This window comes from Megascapheus bottae, chromosome 24, assembly GCF_031878675.1.
Source record: "Megascapheus bottae isolate mThoBot1 chromosome 24, mThoBot2.hap1, whole genome shotgun sequence".
Taxonomy (NCBI): Eukaryota; Metazoa; Chordata; class Mammalia; order Rodentia; family Geomyidae; genus Megascapheus; species Megascapheus bottae.
The window spans coordinates 13204422-13227204 of NC_143532.1; the positions used below are offsets into that span (position 1 = coordinate 13204422).

At 43.7% G+C, this 22783-nt stretch overlaps 1 protein-coding gene across 2 annotated transcripts; it reads left to right on the forward strand.

The window, feature by feature from the left end:
- The first annotated feature begins 575 nt into the window (after positions 1-575).
- On the forward strand, positions 576-22175 carry Dync1li2 (dynein cytoplasmic 1 light intermediate chain 2). Of its 2 annotated transcripts, XM_090357520.1 has the most exons (13): positions 577-753; positions 904-977; positions 3984-4100; positions 7215-7445; positions 10577-10746; positions 12396-12489; positions 13968-14103; positions 16217-16328; positions 17348-17407; positions 18126-18167; positions 18533-18650; positions 19391-19507; positions 20880-22175. In XM_090357520.1, exons 1-13 carry the CDS (start codon positions 647-649, stop codon positions 20978-20980), a joined length of 1479 nt encoding a protein of 492 aa, XP_090213646.1. In that variant the 5' UTR covers positions 577-646; the 3' UTR covers positions 20981-22175. The 2 variants fall into 2 exon arrangements, with proteins under 2 accessions (XP_090213648.1, XP_090213646.1); XM_090357522.1 differs by lacking the exon at positions 18126-18167 and having other exon boundaries at positions 576-753.
- Positions 22176-22783: the final 608 nt, after the last annotated feature.

Here is a 22783-nt window from a genome sequence, read left to right on the forward strand (position 1 = left end):
CCTTATTCTGATATCAGATTCCCTTTTTATTTCCTCTACGTTTGCACACATTTGCACCACGTCCCCTCGCCGTCCCTCTCCATCCCGTGCCCTCCCTATGAGCCCTGGCCTCTTAATGTTGTCCCAGAACAGTCACCCACTACTGGACATAGCCTTGTCTGTCTGAAAAAAATTCCAGTCGGATATGGACCTGGTGCTGTCAGCCTATTTGCTTGGCCCAGCTAGGGTTTCGAAACTCTTGGGGGTTCTCGCTGCCTGGCCTGGGAGATGCACCTCCCGCCTCCGTCCGGGGACGCCTGGCTGGGATCCGCCCGCGGGGGGGGGGGGGGGGGAGGGCGAGGCCCGGCGCTGCGCCCGGCGGCCGCCAGAGGCCGCCCGCGAGCACTCGGCCGGGCGGGGCCGCTCCGCCTCCCGGCGCCAGGCTGTCCGGCGGCTGCCTGACGGAACGGGCCGCTCGCTCCCACCCCGCCCCGCGGCCCCAGGCCCGCGGGAGTCCGCGGACACCCCCGGCCCGGCGGGACGCGGTGGGCGGCGCGGCCTCCGGTGGTGGGGAGGTGCGGGAGGCGCGGGGGCCGCCCGGCGCGGGGTCCTCGCGGGTCCTCGGCGAGCCCGGGGGAGGGCCCTCTTTGTGGCTGCAGTTGGCAAGATGGCGCCGGTGGGGGTGGAGAAGAAGTTGCTGCTGGGTCCCAATGGGCCCGCGGTGGCCGCCACCGGCGACCTAACCAGCGAGGAGGAGGAGGGCCAGAGCCTATGGTGAGGCGGCGGGCCGGGCCGCGGCGGGCGCGGCGGGCGGGCGGGGAGCGGGCCGGGCACCGGGCGGACTCGGACCGGAGGGAGGGATGGAGGTGGCGGGCTGGGCCCCGCTGCGCCCGGAGCTGACGACTCTCGCCATTGTCACCGCAGGTCTTCTATCTTAAGCGAAGTGTCCACCCGCTCCAGGTCCAAGCTGCCGTCCGGCAAGAACATCCTGGTGTTCGGTGAGCGACGGGGCCGCCGCTGCCCGGGGGCGCTGGGGTGGGCGAGGCGGTCCCGCCTGTCCTCCTCCCCGGCCTTCCACCGGCAGGTGCGAGAGAGGCGTCCCGGCCCCTGGCGGGGCGGCCGCAGCGTCGCCGACCCACGGGAAGGTGGGACGGTGGGGCGCTGCCCTCCTGGGGAGCTTGGCGGTGCTCTGTGCTGGGGTGTTGACCCGTTCTGCCGGTCACTTGGCCGCGACATCGCCGCTGGTGACCTGTGTCCGTGGAAGAAGGGAAGGGAGAAGGCTGAGCAGGCAGGAGGAGTGCAGGGGAGGATTTAGAGACTCCTCAGCGGACAGCAGGCTTGGGAGGCGGTGTAGAGGACTTTCCTGCACCCCTGTGAAGGGTTGGGAAGCTGCCCTTACCTCTGATCACGTGTCTTAACCTGTCCCGCCTCAGCTTCTTCACGCAAGCAGAGAAGCCTGGGTGCATTCGCATAACAAACCCATGTTGTGGAGTGAGACCTCTGTGGGCTGGGCACTGGGACTTAAGATCCTCAGTTTAGCTGAAACACACAAGGGTGTTGGGGACTGTTCTTCACCATCTCCATGGGCAGATTGGTACGAGATCATCACACTGCATAATGCTGTCGAAAGAGGGAATTTGGGTCAGGAGTTCACAGACAGAAGCTTCTTGGCGTAGTTGCGCATGAAGATAAAATAAGTTGGGGGCACATTGTAAAAGGCTAAAGAGTTAAAAGCTCTTCTCTGAAGATTTACAATTTTCACAGACCTTTTGTCATAATACCAACATCTCTAGGCTTTATGGGAATGCTGCCTTGGTAGCTTCCCTACATTTTGAGGTCTTCCAATGGTGATGGGTTATACAGAACTGAACCCTTAGAGATATTCAAAAAACTAGAGATCGAGATTTCTAGATATGAACTGGGTGTGGTGGTTTATACCTGTAATCACAGCTACTTGGGAGGCAGGAGATGGAACCGTGGCTCTTTGAAGGCAGTAAAGTAAAATTAAAAAAGGAAAACCAGTACCCCATCTCAAGAAATGAGCTGGGTAAGATGGTTCAAGCTTGTGATTTCAGCTAAGTGGGAGGCAGAGGTAGAAGGATCTGTGATCCGAGTTCAGCCATAAACAAAACTTAAGACTCTATGTGAAAAATAAAATTAAAGCAAACAGGGTGGGATCATGGCTTAAGTGGTAGAAGGCTTATCCAGCAGTTTGAGGCCCTGGGTTCAAGCCCTAGTACCACCAGAAACATAAACAGCATTGTAAATGCATGTTTTAGAAAGATACCTCTGGCTGTGAAGTGGTAGGTGGCTCAGAAAGAGCAGGGAGGAACTAAAGTCAGACTAACAGTGCTCACTGTACTCTAGAAAGAATGTGGAGGACCTCAGGAAGGTAAGGCATCTGGTGGGTAGAGATGCAGTCTTCCATAATCCCAGTAATGCTTAGAGCTTAGAGATGTTTTTTGGCAGGGGCCCTCCTTGATGTTTAGAGAGCTTCGTTTTTTTTTATTTTTTGTCATTGTTGTGTTGTAGAGGGGTAAGAAGTTGGTTAGAGGATGATGATGAAGTGCTTGGCAATTACTGAGAGCCATTTATGAGTTTTGCTTGGATAATTACTGTCTTCAGTTTCTCAGTCTTCAGAATATGAAGGTGATGTCCTAAAATCAAAATTGTATGACATCTGTTCTTTATGGTTATGGGGCTGGATCAGACTTTTAGTTCAGAGTTTTTAGACTGAGGTTAATTGCATTTGAAAGATTTCTTTTCTTGTGATAAAGTTATTTTGTGAGAAACTAGCCCCACCTTTTACTTTCACCTCTCTAAATGCATGTTGTAGAAAGTATAGGTAGGGCTAGTGGGCTTGCCATATTTCATCTCTTATGCTGTATGATAGCTGCAAAAGTATGTTATTTTAGAGGTTGGAGGCATGGTTCTGGTTGTAGAGTGACAGCCAGTGAGCAAAAACAAACCACAGATTCTGAGTTTGGGTCTCAGCCTAGGACAAAAAAAAGAAAAGAAAAGAGAAGAAAAAGTATCAAATTCCAAAAAACAAAACAAGAAAATGTCATTTAGATCTTGAAATTTCTGCGTTTGTCACCCTCACCCTCTAGTCACGTGCCGGTATTGGGGCTTGGGCACTGTACCTTAGTTTTTTTCACTCAAAGATGGAACTACTTGAGCCACAGCTCTGCTTATAACTGTTTGCTGATTAATAGGAGATGAGAGACTCACAGATTTTCCTGCCTACACAGAGTTTGAACTCCAATCCTCACATCTTTAAACTCCAGAGTAGCTGGTATTATAGGCATGAGCCACCAATGCCAATATTAGTCACTGAAAGCAAAGTCTGCTTTGCTTATGAGAGTGAATGAGGCCTCAGCAAGTGGGCTTTGCATGAGATTGGGTTGTTTTGTTTTTGGTCCTTTTGTGTGTGTGTTGTTTTGTTTCTGGTCCTGGGGCTTGAAGGCCTGGCACTATCCCTGGGCTTTTTGCTCAACGCTGGTGCTCTGCCACTTAAGCCACAGTTCCACCTACAGCTTTTTGGTGGTTAAGTGGAGATGAGTCTTCACTAACTTTCTTGCCCAATTGGCTTTGAGCCACAATTCTCACATCTTAGCTTCCTGAGTAGCTAGGATTACAAGCATGAGCCACCAGCAACTGGCTTTGTATGAGATTCTTTTTTTTTTTTTTTTGTGGATCATGGGGCTTGAACTCAGCCTGGGTGCTGTCCCTGAGCTCTTCAGATCAAGATTACCACCCTACCCTGGAGCCAAGCCCCACTTCCTGTTTTTTTTCTAGAGGTTAATTGGAGATAAGAGTCTCAGGTCCTTTTGTGCCCAGGCTGGCTTTGAACCTTGATCCTCAGATCTCAACCTCCTGGATAGCTAGAATTACAGGCATGAGCCACTGCACCCAGCTTTTGTATGAGATTCTTAACTGTTATTTGGGTATTACTCTTATCCAGAATAAACAATATATCTTTGTTTTCTTGTAAACATTTGTAGGGGAAGATGGTTCTGGTAAAACAACTCTTATGACTAAGCTACAAGGAGCAGAGCATGGAAAAAAAGGAAGAGGCCTAGAGTATCTCTACCTCAGTGTCCATGATGAGGACCGAGATGGTGAGTGAACGGATGTGGAGTAAGGGGTAAATGCAGTCCTCTGATGTCTGCAGATCCAGACATTCTCAGTTTTCTCCTAGAGCCAAAAGGAGTAGACGAAACATTTGCCTTATAGAAATGAGGAAGGGGAGGTTCTGACTAGTCCTTAGTCAAAAAGAGATACCGAAGGCAATGCTTCACATTCACATACAGGCAATAAAAAGGAATTCTAAAGGTGGTTTGGAGTTTTGTGGACTGATCAGCCACCGTTGCTGCTCCACCTGGTACTACTGCATAATTTGATGTTGAATGTCACTTACAGTGTAACCATTTTAGGCATTCACAGAACATTTTCTGAGTCTCTGTAACTGATTAGAAATGTGCTTATTCTGTTTTTTTTTTTTTTTTTTTTTTTTTTTCTGGTGGACAGAATAGAGACTGCCGCAATGATACTGTTCCCCTGTGGATAAGTTAGTGTTTCCATTTCTATATGGCAGGATGACTAAAATAAGATTAATATAAGGATTAGATATGATTTTGAAATAATTAAAATTGTGAGAAGGAAGGATGGAATGATGAATTTCAGTTGCAACTACTCTGTAATGCTTTATAGCTGTGTTAGGCTTTATAGTTTTTAGTGACTAAAAGAAATTATTGGTGTCTAGGTCTTTTTATGTGTATAAAAGTTATCTTTGTAGCCTAAGATGAAGTGTGTTGATTAAACTATTGTTTACATTTGCCTTAGCACATTTAAATATTGAGGATCATGATGTGAGAGTTAGTATATAAAGGAGAGTTAATCCTACGCCACTAAAATCCCATTTCTTTATTGCTAAATTGAAGAAGCTTAATCAAGGTTCTTTCCAGAACATTTCTTAAGAGCTGTTTGGCTCGGAAACCTGTATTAAGGCCAATTAATATAGTCATTTTAGAACTTCAGGGATTTTAATCTTGCTTCCCTTATAACTTTGTATTGTTAAACATTTCCTGAAGCAATTGAAAAGAAGGCAGGAGAAGCACCTGATGGTAAGGTTTCTGTGTCAAAAGATCAGGCATAAAAGTCCCATTTAGATCCATTAGTCTGTGCTTCTAGAATGGGACTCAGTTTATTGGGCCAGACCTCAAAGACCTCACATATTTGCATTGCATTCAGGTGTCTTCTTATCTTTGTAGGTCCTGTGGATATAGTGAAAAGAAAGTGGGCTTTGGAGCCAGACTGAACTAGTTCAGAAAGACATTCCTTTAGTCAATAGCTGATTTAATTAACTGCCCTGCACTTTAGTTTCTTCATGTGTAGAGTGGTGTCCGTTTTGTAAACTGACAGAAGAGGTATGTGTCAGGTATGAGGAGTACTGGAGATATAGTAGTAACTTTAGTTTGGTTTTTTATCTTGTGTCTTTTGGAAGAACAAAACATGATGAAGGTATCATAAATCCCTAATCTCTTTTGTTTCAAGATGGCCTGTGCATATTTCAGGCCAAAGCATTTTGTTAACCCTATTTGAACTGCATGTTAACTTCCATTTCAGATTCTTTAGGGTTACTCTAGAACGTTTTTGATTTCTGCATTTTCCTTTGATGGATGAGTTCCCCTTGTCTGTAGTTAATTATATGTCATTCACTCTCAGTCTTTTTAATTATGTGGCATGACTGGATTATAAATATCCATTTTACAGGGAGTCATCCATGTAGAGAACATTGGCTTCTCCAGGTTTGTAGTAGGACATGATACATCAAAGGCCCTCTTCCTCCAGGGTTAGGGGGTGTGCTAGATGGGATGTGTGTGACCTGGAGCATGTGAGTGAGCATGTGGGGATCAGTGGAAAGAGAGACTGAAAAGGGGAACTATGCCAGGTGGTGGGTTAGCTTGCAAACCCTGGGACTTTCTGGTATTTTTGAAGACATTTACAGAATCCCAAATGCAGACTGCTAAAGTATATTAGAGCCTGAAAATATAAATGGGTTTTAAATAACCTTATTCTGTTAATGTCGTGAATATGCATTTATAGCACATGAATGAATTGATTATATCAAAAAGTTAGCCAGTATATGGTAGGTTTTAAAAGTGTATTGGAATTTATTGCAAAAGAAGTTCTCAAGGAGGTGGTCTAAAATTCCTAAGATCATCCTATCAGTTGTAGAGAATTACCTTGTATAGTTCAGTCATCATTCATTCATTCATCTATGTTTATTTATTGCCAGTCCTGGGGCTTGAACTCAGGGCCTGAGCACTGTCCTTGGGCTTTCCTCAAAGCTAACACTCTACCACTTGAGCCACAACACCACTTCTGGCTTTTCTATGTATGTGGTATCAAGGAATCAAACCCTGGTCTTCGTGCATGCTAGGCAAGCACTCGACCCCTAGGCCAAGCTCCTGGCCCCCCTATTTTCATATTACTATGTAGTCCAAGCAGGTTTCAAGCTCTGCATTCTCCTGTTTCATACGTCCCCCTCTCCTCCAAGTGCTGGGATTACAGGCATCCTCTACTGTGCCTGTCTCTTGGTCAATTTATTTCAACTGTGTTTTCACCCTTTTCCTTTACCTCACACTGAATTATTTTGAAGCAAGTTTTGACCGTCATTACATTTATGAGTAGTTCCATGAGTATGACTAAAAGATAAAACTATGACATGTTATTATAATACCTGGCAACCAACCATTCATGTCAATTTATATAAGTAATGATTTTATCTTGACATTTAAATACAAAGGTTCCCATTCCTTGGGCTCCTTGGGGTGTGTGAATGCACTACTTCATAGAGTTGACACAAAAGGGGCTATTTACCCACAGATTCTTTAGCATTGCTTGTTGATATATAAGGACAATGGATTATTTAAACTGTGATAGTATCTTTGGTTCTTACTGAAAGCTGATTGCTTTACTCTGTTCCTTAGATACTGCTGAAATCTTAATTGTAGAAGCTTTCTGTATGATAGTAGTTTAAAACTTTTAAGTCTAGATAGTTTATTAGGTACCAGGACCTAGGAAGGATTGTTGTCCAGTTAGCATTTGGGCCTTTTTGGCTGGGATTCATGTTTACATACTTTGTGGAATTCATGATGTTCTAAAGTTGCTCTGGTAGCTATGCTAATGGCCATTGTTGGGTGATAATGTAGATTCCTTTCTCTTCCCAGATCATACGCGCTGTAATGTGTGGATTTTGGATGGAGATCTTTACCACAAAGGCCTGCTGAAGTTTGCAGTTTCTGCTGAATCTTTGCCGGATACCCTAGTCATTTTTGTTGCAGATATGTCTAGGCCTTGGACTGTAATGGAATCTTTACAGAAGTGGGCTAGTGTTTTACGTGAGCACATTGATAAAATGAAAATTCCACCGGAAGAAATAAGGGAACTGGAACGGAAGTGTGAGTGAAACAATTTTTTTTTTTTTGAATTGGAAAGCTCACTAATCTCTGGATAGTTGGAACCACCTTCCTTTTTAATTAAAAGGCTTCTCTTTGCATAGAGTTTATATTTTGTTTTTACTTTTTCAGAGTTGCAAGAAGTTTTCAAAGCAATGTTATCTCGTTTCATAGTTACAGAAAATTAGTATTCCTTACTTTCATCAGTTCTGGTTTAATGTAAAAACTTTCTTACTTCCTGAAAGGTGATCCATTCTGTGTGTCTCCAGACCTTTCGGTCTTCTCTGTCTGCTGAGTTAGCATCAGGGTACAGGGTTTTGTTGTAGTCTCTACAGCTTGTTATTGCTGTGACAAGATACCTGAGAGAAACAATTCAAAGGTTGAAAGCACAGTGGAGGCAGAGAACGGGGGATCAAGATCTGAGGCCAGCCTAGGCAAAAATGCTTCATGAGATCCCATCTCAGCTTTGTTGGGCAAAGTGTGTACTTATCATCTCATCTTCAGGAGCAGCACAATGACTGGGCATAAGTGATGCATTCCTGACATTCCCAGTAACATGGGAAAGTACAAAAGGAAAGTTCAGTTTATTTAGTCTAGTCATAAAGTGAGATCCTATCCTGAAATTAGCCAGTGCAGAAAAGGTTGACAGGATGATTGATTCAAGTAGTAGAGTAGTAGAATACCTCCCTAACAAGTATGAGACCCTGAGCTCAATCTCTAGTATCTTTTTTTTTTTTTTTTTTATCAGTCATGGAGCATGAACTCTAGGCCTGGGCACTGCCCCTGAGCTCTTCAGATCAAGGCTACTGCCCTGGTAGAGTGCTTGCCCAGCATGCATGAAGATTCGATTTCTCAGGACTACATACATATAAAAAAGCTGGAAGTGGTATAGTTGCTCAAGTGGTAAAGTGCTAGCCTTGAGAAAGCCGAAGGATAGTGCTCAGCACAAATGATTATTGTCAGGAATAGGAAGGCCATTGGGGAATAGGTCATTAGGTAAGAAGTTATATTAAGACCAAAGATAATCTGAGTCCTTTTGTTCGAAAACAAAGAATTTTCAAAGGAAGTTTTCTTGGAGGTGAAGATTTTTGTTTTGTTTTTTTGATGTGGTTCCTGGCCCTTGCTTCTGTGAAGTTGCGTCAGTGGCTGTCCCTTTGCCAAGGAAATGGGAGGGATAAGGACTAGAGCAGCAGTCACAGCAGCATTCATGTTGGCCAGGACAGGCTAGGCGGGCTCTGGCTTCGCTCCAGAGATGACCTCACCCCTTAGTGAATTGATGAGGGCTCTGGGGGATGGCACACTTACTGGTTAAAAGGGTTCTGAAATTTTGATGTGTTTTTCAAATTAAATTCTCTACTGTTATGTCTTCCTGTCCTATACATCTCTGTCCCATAATAGCTAAAAAGGACATTTAATGTCTCATTGGTTTGCTGCCTATGTGTGGTTCCTGAGTCACCTGCATATGTGCTGTAGTGATTGTTATGCAGTTCAGCTCACTGACCTTTCTAGATAATGCCTCTTTTTCTTCTGAAATAGAGACCTTCATGAAGACTCAGAATAGTTCTGAGCTACACATAGTTTCATGTCCAGACTAGTGAGCTAATACACTGGAGACTTCAGTTCTCTGAACCTGTTCACTTAGTGATAGCTTTAGAAAGAGTTGTTAAAGCGTTAAAAAGAGCAAAATTGAGCCAGATACTGGTGGCTCATGCCTGTAATTCTAGCCACTCAGGAAGCTGAGATTGGGGGATTGTGGTTTGAAACCGGCCTTACCTTCAAGTAAAAAAGGCAGAAGTGGAGCTGTGGCTCAAGTGATAAAGAACTAGTATTGAGCACTAAAGCTCAGAAACAGCACCCAGGCCCTATGTTTCAAGAAGGAAAACACACACACACACCCCAAGAGATTCTCATACTGTTCTACCTGTTGGGGATACGGCAGCTGTTTTAGGGCAACTTATGACACTGAGTGTATTTTGTGATCTTAGTCACACTGGTGTCTGTGTCACTTAGGATTAGATTCTACTGCATGTAACACAAAACCAATGACAAAAGTGTCCTAAAAGAATCAGTTTTCTCCTGAAAATGAAGTGTAAAGGTAGTTAGTTTGAAACTGTGCAAAGCATGTCATGCTTACTGCTCTGTCATTTGTTGGGTGTGGTTCTCTTCCAGCAGCAACAGAGCTCTAGTCTCACATTGGATTTCTAGGCAGCAGGATGATAAAGAGGAAGTTAATGTTAAAGGCATATGCCAGCTATCTTTTAAGGAAGATGAGAAATGTAGTTTGTATTTTGTGTGCTTATGTTTTCTGAGTAGCAGGATTCTCTTCAGTTAGGATGAGGAAGACAAGAGAAAACTTTGGAGGACTTCAAGCAAATGCTTGAACCATGTCTGTGTTTATTGACTCAGGTTAACCTTCTAAGGGCCTCTGCTTTTGCTATTCCCTGTCTCACATGTTTGGAATGACAGTCTTGTGTTTGCTTGTTGAAGGAGTGCCTTTGTTGGTGCTGATATAGGTGACTTTCAGTAAAGTAGATAGCTCTCTTCCTCAGGGGTCTCTTGGTTTCCAGATTAATGGACTCTTAAGTTTATTGTTTTGAATGAGTGAAGGGCCATTATCTAACCAGTCACTAGTCTGCTGAATATGGAAAGCTAGTCTTTGGCCAGTCTTTCTAAGTTAGATTCCCCAGTGGCCCATGATAGCTGTTTGGCTGCAGAAATCATCTCAGTGACAGGGAGAGCAACCTCTCAGGTTGCCAGGAAGTGATACTTGTTGTAAGTTAGGCTTGCCTGGTTCATATCTGGGGCTGCTTTTGTTTATATGAGCCTGTTGAGTCTTCTTAGTGCTCTGGATCCACTGGATGGTTGGTGAGAAAAAAGACAGATAGCAGCAAGGTGGACAACTTGGAACCTCTTTCCAGTGCTCACTGCATTCTGGTGCTAACAGCAACATACATGGGCTAAACCTCTGCAGTACCACCATGCCCACTTCCCTAACTACAGTGCAGATGTGACTAAGAAGTTTTTCACACAAGGCTTATGTTTTATGCTTGTTGGTACCTTTTTCAGTTTTCTAAAGCCAATATGTATTTTTATTTGTATGTGTGTAATTTTTTTCCTTCCTTCTTCCCCTGTAGTTATGAAAGACTTTCAAGACTATATTGAGCCTGAAGAAGGTTGTCAGGGTTCCCCACAGAGAAGAGGGCCTCTGAACTCAGGCTCAGAAGAAGAAAATGTTACCTTGCCTCTGGGTGACAATGTGCTGACTCATAACTTGGGGATCCCAGTGTTGGTGGTGTGCACAAAGGTGTGTCCAAGGAATTGTAAGTTTGACTGGGCTTGGCTAGTGAACAGTTGCCATCTGAGAAAGTCTGAGATGAGGTTTCCTCCTAGGGGAGAATTGGGGTTATTTGGTATTTACTAAGGTTGACTGAATAAGTTCATAGTAGAACAAATAGCTACTTACTGCTGCTGTTGGAAATGTGACATTCGTTCATTTGTGATCCGCGTTGATCTCTGTGGTATACCTTTGACTTAATGGACAAACTCAAAGGCAGTTTTCTTCAGTCAGTTCATCTGGTCTAAACCAGTGGTTAAAAAAAATTTAGAAAGATAAGTCAGAATAGAGCAATGAAGTATGTGTCTTATATAAGAAAAAAGCAGCTTTAAAAACATTTGGGGGCTGGGGAGGCTGGGAGTTTGGCCTAGTGGTAGAGTGCTTGCCTAGCATGCAGGAAGACCCAGGTTCGATTCCTCAGTCCCACATACATAGAAAAAAAACAGAAGTGGTGCTGTGGTTCAAGTGGTAGAGCTCTGACTTTGACAAAGCCCAAGGGCAGTACTCATGCCCTGACCTAAAGCCCAGGACTGGAAAAAAAAAAAAATGTTTGGGGGCTGGGAGCATGGTTTACACCTATAATTCTAGCCACACAGGAGGCTGAGATCAGAGGATTGTGGTTGGAAGCCAGTCTGGTTAGGAAAGTTTGTGAGTGTCATTAAACACCAAAAAACTGAAAGTGGTACTGTGGCTCAAAGTGGTAGAACATTAGCCTTGAGTGAAAAAGCTCAAGGATAGCACTCAGACCCTTATTCAAGCCTCATGACCAAAAAACAAAACAAACCATATTGGAGCTAATGTTGGTAACTCACTTCGGTAATCCTAGCTGCTCAGGAGTCTGTGATTTGGGAATAGCAGTTCAAAGCCAACCTAGGCAAGAAAGTCCATAAGACTCTTATTTCCAGTTAATTAAAAAACAAACAAACTGGAAATGGTGCTGTAGCTTAAAATGGTAGAACACTAGCCTTGAGCAAAAAAAGCTCAGGGACAGCATCCAGGCCCTGAGTTCAAGCCCCAGGACTGGCAAGAAACCAACATTAGGCATCTGGATGCTGGCAACTTAGGCCTGTGATCCTAACTCCTCAAGAGGCTGAAATCTGAATATGGCAGTTCAAAAGCTACCCCTGGTAAAAAAAAAAGTTCTTGAGACTCTTGCCTCTAATTAAGTGGTAGAGCACTAGCTTTGAGCAGTAAAGCTCAGAGACAGTGCTGAGGCCCTGAGTTCCCTGAGTTTAAGGTCCAAGTCAGGCAGAAAAAACCAACATTGGGTTTCAAAAGTACTCTTTACTATTTAGCGTCACCCCCTTGCCTAACTATGGGCTGTGCCATCTCTTGTGCTGTTCTTAAGAGCAGAGCCCTCGAGTGCTATGCACCGCTATACACAGTGAACTGATCTCCAAATGCAGCCTTGTTGGACACAACAGCTGAGGTGATCAGGCGTATTATATCTGCACTTTATAACAAAGAAACTGAGACCCAGGATGAAAGAAATGTTGTATTTCTTTTTGCTTTTCTCTAATATTTTCAATCTTGCCAGTGGCTTTCTTTGGAGATACTTTTATTTCAAAAGCAGGTAGAGGAATAGAGAGATGACTGTCCTCTTTGTTTTGTGCCTGCAGTGTGATGCAGTGAGCATCCTGGAGAAGGAGCATGATTATAGGGACGAGCACTTGGACTTCATCCAGTCGCATCTACGGAGGTTCTGCCTTCAGTGTATCCTGTGTGCTAGGAGCGTGGGCTTCCCTCCAACTAAGGCATCTCAAAATCCCTCCCAAACCCAGAGGATAGTCTTCCAGAGAGAAATTGTGTATATTTTTCTGTCAGATTTATGTTTTTATTATACTGGAACTTAAGTATTATTAACGTCTCCTTCTCCTTTGTGCTACACATGAGCGAGATGCTATGTCTCTCAAGTCTTGCTTTTTAACAAATCCAACAGCTGGAAATGTGGCTTACTGGTAGAGTGCTTGCCTAGCATGCATGAAGCTGTGGGCACAATTCCTCAGTAACATATAAACAGAAAAGGCTGGAAGTGGTGCTGTGGCTCAAGTGATAGAATTCTAGCTTTGAGCAAAAGAATCTCAGATATAGTGCCCAGACCCTGAATTCAAGCCTCAGGCCAATAAATAAATAAATCCAACAGCAATGGTACTATATTCCCATAACATACACAATATATGGTGAGTAATAGGGCCCTTAACTTGGTAGCACAAGCCTGTTCAACGTGAGGTTGGGAAAGAGTCCTCAGCCCTCATATGCTGAGAATATTTCCCTCGCTTGCTCCAGAATCACTGCTTCTTAGGAAACAGCCTAATTGATCAGGACCAACAAACTGTGTCCTACTAACAACATACTTCTGTGCCTTTTTTACTTGATTCATTGCCTTTTTAGGCTTTTAGGAGTTATTTTTTGTGTGTGTGCTGGTACTGGGGCTTGAACTCAGGCCTGGACACTGTCTCTTGTTTTGCTCAAGGGTGGTGCTGTGCAGCTTGAGTCAGCACTACTTCTGACTCTTTGGCCATTAATTGGAAATAAGAGTCTCATAGACTTTTCCTACCTGGGCTGGCTTTGTACTTGGATCATCAGAACTTAGCCTCCTGAGTAGCTAGAAGAGCAGGCATGAGCCATCTGAGCTCAGCATAAGTTTTTAAATTTTTGATACTTTGTTACTCATATATTGATTAAAAATTATTGAGGGCTGGGAGATTTGGCCTAGTCGGTAGAGTACTTGCCTAGTATGCATGAAGACCCTGGTTCAATTTCTCGGTACCACATACATAAAAAAGCTGGAAGTGGTGTTATGGCTTGAGGAAAGCCCAAGGACACTGCTCAGGCTCCTGAGTTCAAGCCCTGGGATTGGCAAAAAAACAAAAAGTAAGTAGTATTTAATATTCAAGAAGAGTACTTGTGGGGCTGGGAGTTTGGCTTAGTGGTAGAGTGCCTGCCAAGCATGCACGAAGACCCGGGTTTGATTCCTTGGTACCACATACTTAGAAAAATCTGGAAGTGGTGCTGAGGCTCAAGTGATAGAACTCTAGCCTTGAGAAAAATCCAAGGACAGTGCTCAGGCCCTGAGCTCAAGCCCAGGACTGGCAAAAAAAAAAAAAAAAAAAAAAATAAGAGTACTTGTATATGATGGATTAATTTTTGTCTTTAGCACTCAGTTGACTTTCCTTAAACAGATCAACTAGATGGAGCTGCCTTGATTTACACCTCAGTGAAGGAAGAGAAAAACCTCGACTTGTTGTATAAGTACATTGTTCATAAAACGTATGGTTTCCACTTTACCACCCCTGCCTTAGTTGTGGAGAAGGATGCAGTTTTTATGTGAGTTCTTCTTTTTATAAAGTACATTTACTGTTTGTGTCTTACCCTTTCCAGTGTACCCTTTGTCTGCCTTTTGTGCAGTTAGTTTTCCTGCTACCATTGTGCTCAGCTCAGGCTGGACCTCAGAGGGAGTACATAGCACAGCTTCTGGATTGACATACTGTGCCTGTCAGAGTGGGTACCAGGGTCGTTCAGAGCAAGTTGCAAAACAGTAGCAAGCCATTGGGCACTGTTGTCAACTGGAGAAGTACTGGCTGAGAAGAGAGTTGAAGTATAACACATTCTATTTTGGGGATATATGGTTGGGGCTGCTCTGCACAGTGATTCCAAGCCTCCTACTGCCATTCCTGTCAGTATGGGTTTTGGCTGTTTTGAATACTTTTATTTGTGACATTTCACATTTAGGAAACCACTTCAGTTGATTGTCCAGTCAGAGACTTTGGATACCCATTTTCCTGTGTTGGTGTCTCTTTCTAGAGAATCGTGTTGCTGAATGCATAAATAAATGGTAATGTTGGTCTGGGAGAGTACTTCACAATTAACATTTGCCTATTCAGCCAGCCATCCTCTGCTCATCTGTGGTACTCAGGTATTCTGCTGGGAACACAGAAATGAATGAGATTTGCTCTCTGCTACAGAGACCCAGAGAGCAAAGAGGGGAAAAGCAATAGGAAGGACAAAGAATGTGATACTGAAGCATACATGGATCTCAGGCAGACCTATTGGGTGGGATGGGGCAGTCTGTTAGAGGCTAGAAATGGGAAACCCCTGGAGCCCCCTTCCTCCTCCCAGGAAACTGAATTTACCTCTGGCAGATTAGAGAAGAGCCAGAGGGACTAGCAACTCATACCTCTTTGGAGAATCACCCAGGGAAAGCAAGCAAACCAGGTGTCATATGTGCAGCCTCAGTGAGCACCGTGCTTTAGGAATCATTTACTACCCACACCAGTGAGATTTTGAATAGCAGAAGGAGCTGGGAGTCGAGTTGAAATTGAGGCTGATCTGGAATGCAAAATCATCTTTGGGTTTCTGTGGCAGTCTCTGACTGATGCTTTATCCTTTGTACTTTTGAGTCCTTTGGTAGTTACCTACATGAGGATTTAGGAGAAGCATGCTGGCTGTACATCCTGTTCTTTTTTTTTTCCCCAGTTGTGGGGCTTGAATTTGGGGTTGGATGCTGCTCTGAGCCTCTTTATGCTCAAGACTAGTGTTCTGCCACCTGAGCCACAGTACCAGACTTCTGGTTTTTGAATGGTCAGTTGGAGATAAGAATCTTATGGGGTGGGGATGGAAGTTTGGCCTAGTGATAGGGTGCTTGCCTAGACCCTGAACCCTAGTTCAACTCCTCAGTACCACATAGGTAGAAAAGGCCAGAAGTGGTGCTGAGGCTCAAGTGGTAGAGCTCTAGCCTTGAGAAAGCCCAAGGACAGTGCCCAGGCCCTGAGTTCAAGCCCCAGGAATGGCCAAAAAAAAAAAAAAAAAGTGTGCCACTCAGGATTTGCTACAATTGCTACCTTTAAGAGAGTCAAGTAGAACACTAGTAGATATTGACTCCTGAAGCACCATGTAGGTTCCTATAGGCCTCCTTGTATCTGTGGTGTGTCTGCAGGTGGTGACCCTTCACTTCAGGACATATCTTTCCACACTAGAAGAATTAATGAGCCAATCCATAAAATACGATTGTTAGACGAGTTCTAAGAGACAGCCCCCAAGGGGGAGCCACCAGGCCAAAGCCAAACAGCAGCAGGCCTCTCCCTGAGTTCTGTCCTTGGTGTTGCTCTTCCTCAAAACAGAACTCCATTGTGCTTTTGCTTTTGTGGGTAGAGTTGTGGGAGGAAACTGAACACTTCCAGCAGCCAGCATGTGGTCTCACACTGACTCCTCAGAGGCCTAGAAGTCCCTGAGCTCACTATGAAATAAGACTTGCTATGCTAATTAATGGATTAGCATTTGGCTTTTGTGCCCAAAGTGGCAAGCTGCTGTCAGCAGATACACAAAACCAGATCTGTGAGAAAGAACATTACCCAGAAGTCTTTTGTAATCTGAAGTAGGCTCTGAGTATACTGGAAGGTAGTCCCAGAGCAAGCAAGCTAATCTGCCTCTTTGCATTTAGACCTGCCGGCTGGGACAATGAAAAGAAAATAGCTATTTTGCATGAAAACTTCACAACTGTGAAGCCAGAAGACACATATGAAGACTTTATCGTGAAACCTCCAGTGAGAAAGGTATCCACATCAGTCATTTTAAATGGGGAGTAGTACAGGGTTTAAATTCAAAGCCTCATGTTTACTAGGCAGGTGTTCTAACTTTTGAGCAATGCTTCCAACTTTTTTTTTTTTTTTTCCTGTGCAGATTCCTTTTGAGATTTAGTCTTGCTTCCTGTGTGGGTGCTTCTGCACTACGAACAGCCTACTTACGGCCCTCTTGTAGTCGGGATGACAGGCACTCACTATTATACCTAGCTTCTTTCTGTTGAGATGATATCTTGTGAGCTTTTCCACTCTGGCTGGCCTAGAACCTTGAGCCTCCAATCTTAGCCTCTCACATAATTTAGGGTGCCAGGTGCACCCCACCACGCCAGCTGTTGGTCGAAAGCATGGAGTTTCAAGAAGTTTTCTGTCTGGACTGGCCCCTTGAGCCCTGTGGGTCTCCCATTGTTGGCCTCCCATATTGCTAAGGTTACAAGTATGAGCCAGTAGTGCCTAAGTACTTTATGTGTGGTGTTTTGGGGTTTTTTTCCTCCCTAATGGAAATCTTTAAAGAACGAAGTCTCTCATTTTAGTGGTGGGGAATTTGAACTCAATGCCTTATACTTGTTTGCTTGTACTGTCTTACATTATTTACTTTGAAAAAATACATTATCCAAGGGTCCTTTTTTTAGCGTTTAAATGAGGTCTGGCACAGGGTGAGGGGTGTGAGTGCAGGCATAATCACATGGAGCCATGGAGCCTTTACCATTTAATCTTTATAATGCTTTTGGATTTGCTAGACTCTCCTCAAGACTGTGATCGGAGAGGTGTTGTTTAGCACCTGTCAGATTTTAAAGTGTCAGTTGGCTACATGCCATAATAGGTTTGGGGGGATGATCTGTGCTAGGCTAAAACAATATAACCACACTCTCAAGATCGAGTCCCTAGAACTATATGGAGGCACAAACCAAGATTCTCCTTGGAGCATGAATTTTGATAGCAGTTTGGAAGTGTTCTTGGCCTGTGGCCACAAGTGTGTGTGTGTTATTTCACAGCTGGTTCATGACAAAGAGTTGGCAGCGGAGGATGAGCAGGTGTTCCTAATGAAGCAACAGGTAAGATGACCAATGGGATTGAAACAGAAGCCTCCTCCTGCATGGAATTCCAGTTCCCAAAGTGGGGATGGGGTTGTCTGCATGTCGGGACTCACAAAGAGCTTGAAGCTTTACAGGAGTTGAGACCAACTGTCCTTGTTCCCCTTTTCCTAAGACTGGAAGGGGTAGTGCACCTGCCTCTGTCTGGATACCTGCCTGCTTTGCACATGTTCCTCAGGGATAGGCTTTGGATCTTTTTCAAGAGCCCTTACGTTGGAAATTTCAGGTTTCTGATGATCTGGCCTCGCTGCTGTAATTTCACATAAACACCACTCAACCTAGTGTATATAAGCAGGTAGCACTTGTTTTATGTATGAGGAGAATAGCTTTCCCAAGCTGTCTCTTCTCAACACAGAACTGTGTTAAAATTTCTCTCTTCCACACTATGTCATGAATCTGCCTGAGGGTTATATACACATTATGGGAAGTTTTGACAGTTTTGTTCCCCAACTCTTATTCCTTTCTGTGCCCTGTTTACTTCCATAGCTTCAAACATGGAGTATCTTTTTCACCATATATCTTAACTACTGGAGTAAGACTATTATTCTGCATTTGTAGTATAATATGAGACTTGGTTGTTAATGGCACCCTCTAGTGGAATACTAGGAGTGAGATTTTTCTCCAGAACTCAGACCTCTGCAGGCCTTGGTTAATGGCCAGTTTGTCCCTCTCTTTGCAGTCACTCCTTGCCAAGCAGCCTGCCACGCCCACGAGAGCCTCCGTGAGTACCATACACCAAACAGGGTCAAACTTCCACCATTACTTGTGATAGCCTATATTTGTGTGGGCTTTTTCCTGTTTCAAAGGCAGTTGGTCTCCCTGAAGGCCCATGGCCAGGAATGTAATAGAATCTCAAGAAATGTTTGACGAAAGACTCCCATCTGAGTAGAAGAAGCTGCTTTTGTTCCCTTGTCAGCTCTTCTTTTAGGAGAAACTGAGGTCTAGATAGGAACTGAGCTGATAGCATGCTCCCTATCCTGCACCCCAGTCTTGGAATATATCTTGCATTAGTGTGTCTTCATTTTTGGATTTTTATTTCTGTTATTTTTTGTGTGTTTGTGTGACCTGGACTGGTTTTGGACTTAGGAATCCCCTGCAAGAGGACCCTCTGGCTCTCCAAGAACCCAGGGCCGGAGTGGGCCAGCCAGTGTGCCCAGTGCCTCCCCAGGCACATCAGTAAAGAAACCGGACCCAAACATCAAAAGTATGTATATTTTTCCTGGGGCAGAATTGAATCCTAGACCCGAACCCTTCGGGGTGGTTAGGTCTTTCAAGTGGAGATTTAGAAAAGCTCCTCCCTGTCCCAAGAAAGAGCTGCTTTTCACACCACCAGAAGAGGTTCTGTTGTCAGAGACCAAGCCAGAGCCTGTTACTGCATTGGAACGGGTGGCCCATATGTAGTTTGTATAGGACCTCAGACTCTTAAGAAAAGAATATGAAATAGAAAGTTATTTTTAAATGTTTATCTTGAATCTTTATATTATTTACAAATTAGGGGACCATTTTTCTTTTCCATTGCTCTTATGAAGCTAAATTGCTTATTTAAGCAGCTGTTATCTCAGCACCTTATTGATAATCAAGAATATTGGCTGTAATAAGACCATCAAAACAAAATTCTATAAACTCTTGGATACTTGGGCATCTTCAGCTTAGCAGATGAGCTTTTCAGATGGGCTGTGAGTGTGGAGGGCTTGTAAAGTATTTGGTCCCAATATTTGGAAGCTATGTGGAGCAAAGGTTATCTTTATGTGGGAAATGTAAATGTGTTTCCAATTAATAGTGCCACTACTTTAGTGTGGTGATGTGTAAGGAGTTGTAGTATATGAGTGTAATGGGCAACCTAGTACCCATTTTAAACAAGTACCGTAGTACTTGTTTAAGGTGGTTTTTAAGTGGTCCAGTTTTGGTGATGTCTTTTTTTTTTTTTCCTTTCTGTTTCCTTAGATAATGCAGCAAGTGAAGGAGTGTTGGCCAGCTTCTTCAATAGTCTGTTGAGTAAGAAAACAGGCTCTCCTGGAAGCCCTGGTGCTGGTGGGGTGCAAAGCACAGCCAAGAAGTCAGGTACAGAGGGGCCTTCGGAGACTTAGGACCCTCATGACTGAGCGTGCTAAGAAAATGGGGAGGCAGACAGGAGTGCGTGCCTTCATCTGACCTGCAGACTCCCAGTGTTCTGAACAGCTACGAAAGGAAGCAGATCTGCACTTTAGACTGAGCAGTGCACTGCGCTTTCCGTGGGGTTGCCTTATAACCATGCAGGTTTTCCTTGGCACATTTAAAGTGGGACTTAATGTACATTCAGGCTATTGGGTAAGTCAAGGTGTGGCCCAAATCATACATGTGATAATGGTATAGAAACCCTCTCCACCAGAAGTCATGGTCTAGAGTATGCCATTGGCATTTTATTTATCCTACTTAATTCTATGTGCTACTTTTAAAGGGATTTCGTACTGTCTTGTTGGAGCGCATTGTTTCCTCCCTCATGAACTCCTTGCTTGTTACACTCCATGGCAGTTCTCCCACCTGTCCTTCCATGGTGGTTGGTATAGGGCAAGTCTGTTGTGGAGGCCTCTGAAATAAAAGAAACAAGTTCCTTAGGAATTGCACATTTTCTTAGGATGCTGGAAGAAGTTTTATATTTAATAGTGCAAGGGACCAAACCCATGGTTCTGTGCATGCTAGGTAAGCAGTGGCTTTGTTTTTAGTGTTCCATTGGCTATAAGGTATAGCAATGTAGTGTTTTCCCTAATTGCTATTTCTTGAAACTCTTAGGAAATCACTTCATCCTCAAGACAACTTGAGCTCTAGCAACAACCAAGTTCTTAAGTCTTCTCTGATGGCCTGGTGGTGTCCTAATATTATTCTCTAGCAGAAATAGCAGTCATTTTCCAATTCCTATTAGTGTTTGACAGCAGAGAAATAGGATTCCCAACTCTGTGCAGGACTGAATGATCTGGCCTTGGTCTCCTCTTATTGAAACATACTGTTTCTATGAGTCAGTCTGGAGTGTTGTAATTAGAAATAAAACCTGAATACATGTCTGTTTCAGCCAGAGAAAGTATTTGCTGCATGCCTGAAACTCATCACCACCTCCAGGGAGATGGTGAGAGTCCATAGGGGTTGGGACTAGAGGATGAGAGGGTTTGCAGATAAGCCCTTTAGTTTGACACAAAGGTATTCCCATGCTCTGCCAAGGTAGTTGTGTAGTTGAGGAAGCACAAACCCTGTGATATTTGCAGTGAAGGACTGAGTCAGAGTCAGTCTTGAGACCCGAGGGGGAAAAAAAACGGCTTCTGAGGGGGGAAAAAAAAGGCTTCTTATTTTTGAGGTTACTATCACTACAGATGATTACAGAAGCCTATGGCTTTAACTATTTCTTCTTAAATTCTTTTCTCACATTGCTGCTTTGCTCCCTCCCTCCCCCCCTTTTTTTAAGGACAAAAGACTGTGTTGTCAAATGTTCAGGAAGAACTGGATAGAATGACTCGAAAACCAGACTCCATGGTAACAAACTCTTCAACAGAAAATGAAGCCTGATCCTCCTTTAAAAAAAAAAAAAATGGAAAAGCATATGTCAAATGACCAAATAACTATGTATATTGATCTGCTAAGACCAGAATTTTCTGATATGGCACATGCTATCAGTTTTTGGGGGTAGGGGAGATGAACTTTAAAAAACAAAAACTTCATTGGCTTGTCCAAGTGTGAAATACACATTTAGGAAGGGTCATGTCAGGCCCCTTGTTAAGGATGACCCTTGGACTCTTGGGCATGTAGCTCTCATGAGAAGCGAGCTCAGCTGGGCTTCTAAAGCAGAGCAGAGAAAGGGGGTCACTTTCTCTGAGGGTGGAGCAAACAAGCCAGGAAATCATTGATCAGATAGTGGTTTGACCAGGTTGTGGGTTAGCAAATTGCCTTGTTCTTGGGAAGCAGATTAAGTGGCAGAAAGTCCAGGCAAGAGAAGAGTTTTGAGGAAGACTGAGAGAGGTGATGGTGGGGAAGCTGAACGTTGATGGAAGGTGAGGAAGGAGGAGATGGGCGGGATGTTAGTCAAATGATGTTTAAGACAAAATTAGAAGCATTTTCAAACTAAGCACTAAACAAAATGAGATTTAGACACATTCTGAATGCAAGCTTAACTTTTGGAAAGTGTTAAGTGTGAGATGTCGGAGTCAAAAATGGAGCTGGCGTGAGTGGGGAAGATGGCTGCTGCCCAGACACACCTACCCCGCCCAGACCATGTCCTTGTGGGGAGGCGGGCCCACGGGGTGTATTGTGGGGTAGGCAGTTGCTGTGGGCTGTGTTCAGAGTCAACAGATACGATATTAGTTTACTTTTGATTTTGAGTTTTTAAAAATAGCTCCTGCTTTTTTAAGTTAAATTTTTATAATTATTGTTGTTACTATTATTATTATTATTATTATTATGACCACAGGCTGGCCTACTGATAGAAAATGAGCGATTGACCTCTTATTTTATCATGGTGCAACATGCTACCAAAAGTTGAGGAAGGTTTCTAACATCACTGCATTCTGGTTAATTGGTTTGCACCAATCCCTGCCTTATAGTTGGTGGAAACCCTGGAGGAGTTCCCCTGATGCTAAAGGGTCATGTCCTAGCTCCCTGGTCTGATCAGTGCTGTCAGATAGACAAGTGAGATGTTTTATATTGAAAATGAACATGATACATTTCTTTTATGTTTTCGTAAGATACAGCTTTTTTTCTTTTTTTTCTCACAGAAATGAGTTTCAGGCATCTCCCATTTAAAGCATATTCATGTACGTTGTCATGTCACACCACCACTCTGTTAATGACTTCTGTGGATTTGAAATGGCACTTTAGTTTTATATATACATCAACACAGAGCATGTAAATGCAAACACTACCCTGAATTTATTGTATAAAACATTCGTTGTCAAACCAAGGGGGGAAAAAACCACAGTTCACGTACATGGAGTTTACTTTGTTGTATGAATGTTGTGCTATGTCCCAGCATAATCCCCCTCATGTCCTCCTCTTTGCATACCAGGTTCCACTGACCACTAACCCAGTACTGGGCATTACTTAACATCCTGTGTTATGTAACAAGACTCCTGAACTGTCTTGCATTGCTCTGTAAAGGTCTGAACACTGTTGACAAGAAAGCTGAGTATTCATTTGCCTTTCTACCAGCAACAAAAAAAAGATGTTTCTTGTGCCGGATTAATTGTGGAAATATGCTATTTTTTTCCCTTTTTCAGTTTTTGTTTTTCTTCGAAACGTATCGAACTTTCAGTTACTGGATTACTTAAGTGATGGTGACAGTAAATTGTGGAGTGTAGTTGTGGTGCTTTGGGCAGT

What these genes read in the sequence shown, in the direction of transcription:
- Dync1li2 (XM_090357520.1), top strand. Translation starts at nt 647, where the DNA reads ATGGCGCCGGTGGGGGTGGAGAAGAAGTTGCTGCTGGGTCCCAATGGG. An exon ending in TGTTGGTGGTGTGCACAAAG is followed by an intron (nt 10,747 to 12,395) that starts GTGTGTCCAAGG and finishes TTGTGCCTGCAG; the next exon opens with TGTGATGCAGTGAGCATCCT. An exon ending in TGAAACCTCCAGTGAGAAAG is followed by an intron (nt 16,329 to 17,347) that starts GTATCCACATCA and finishes GTTATTTCACAG; the next exon opens with CTGGTTCATGACAAAGAGTT.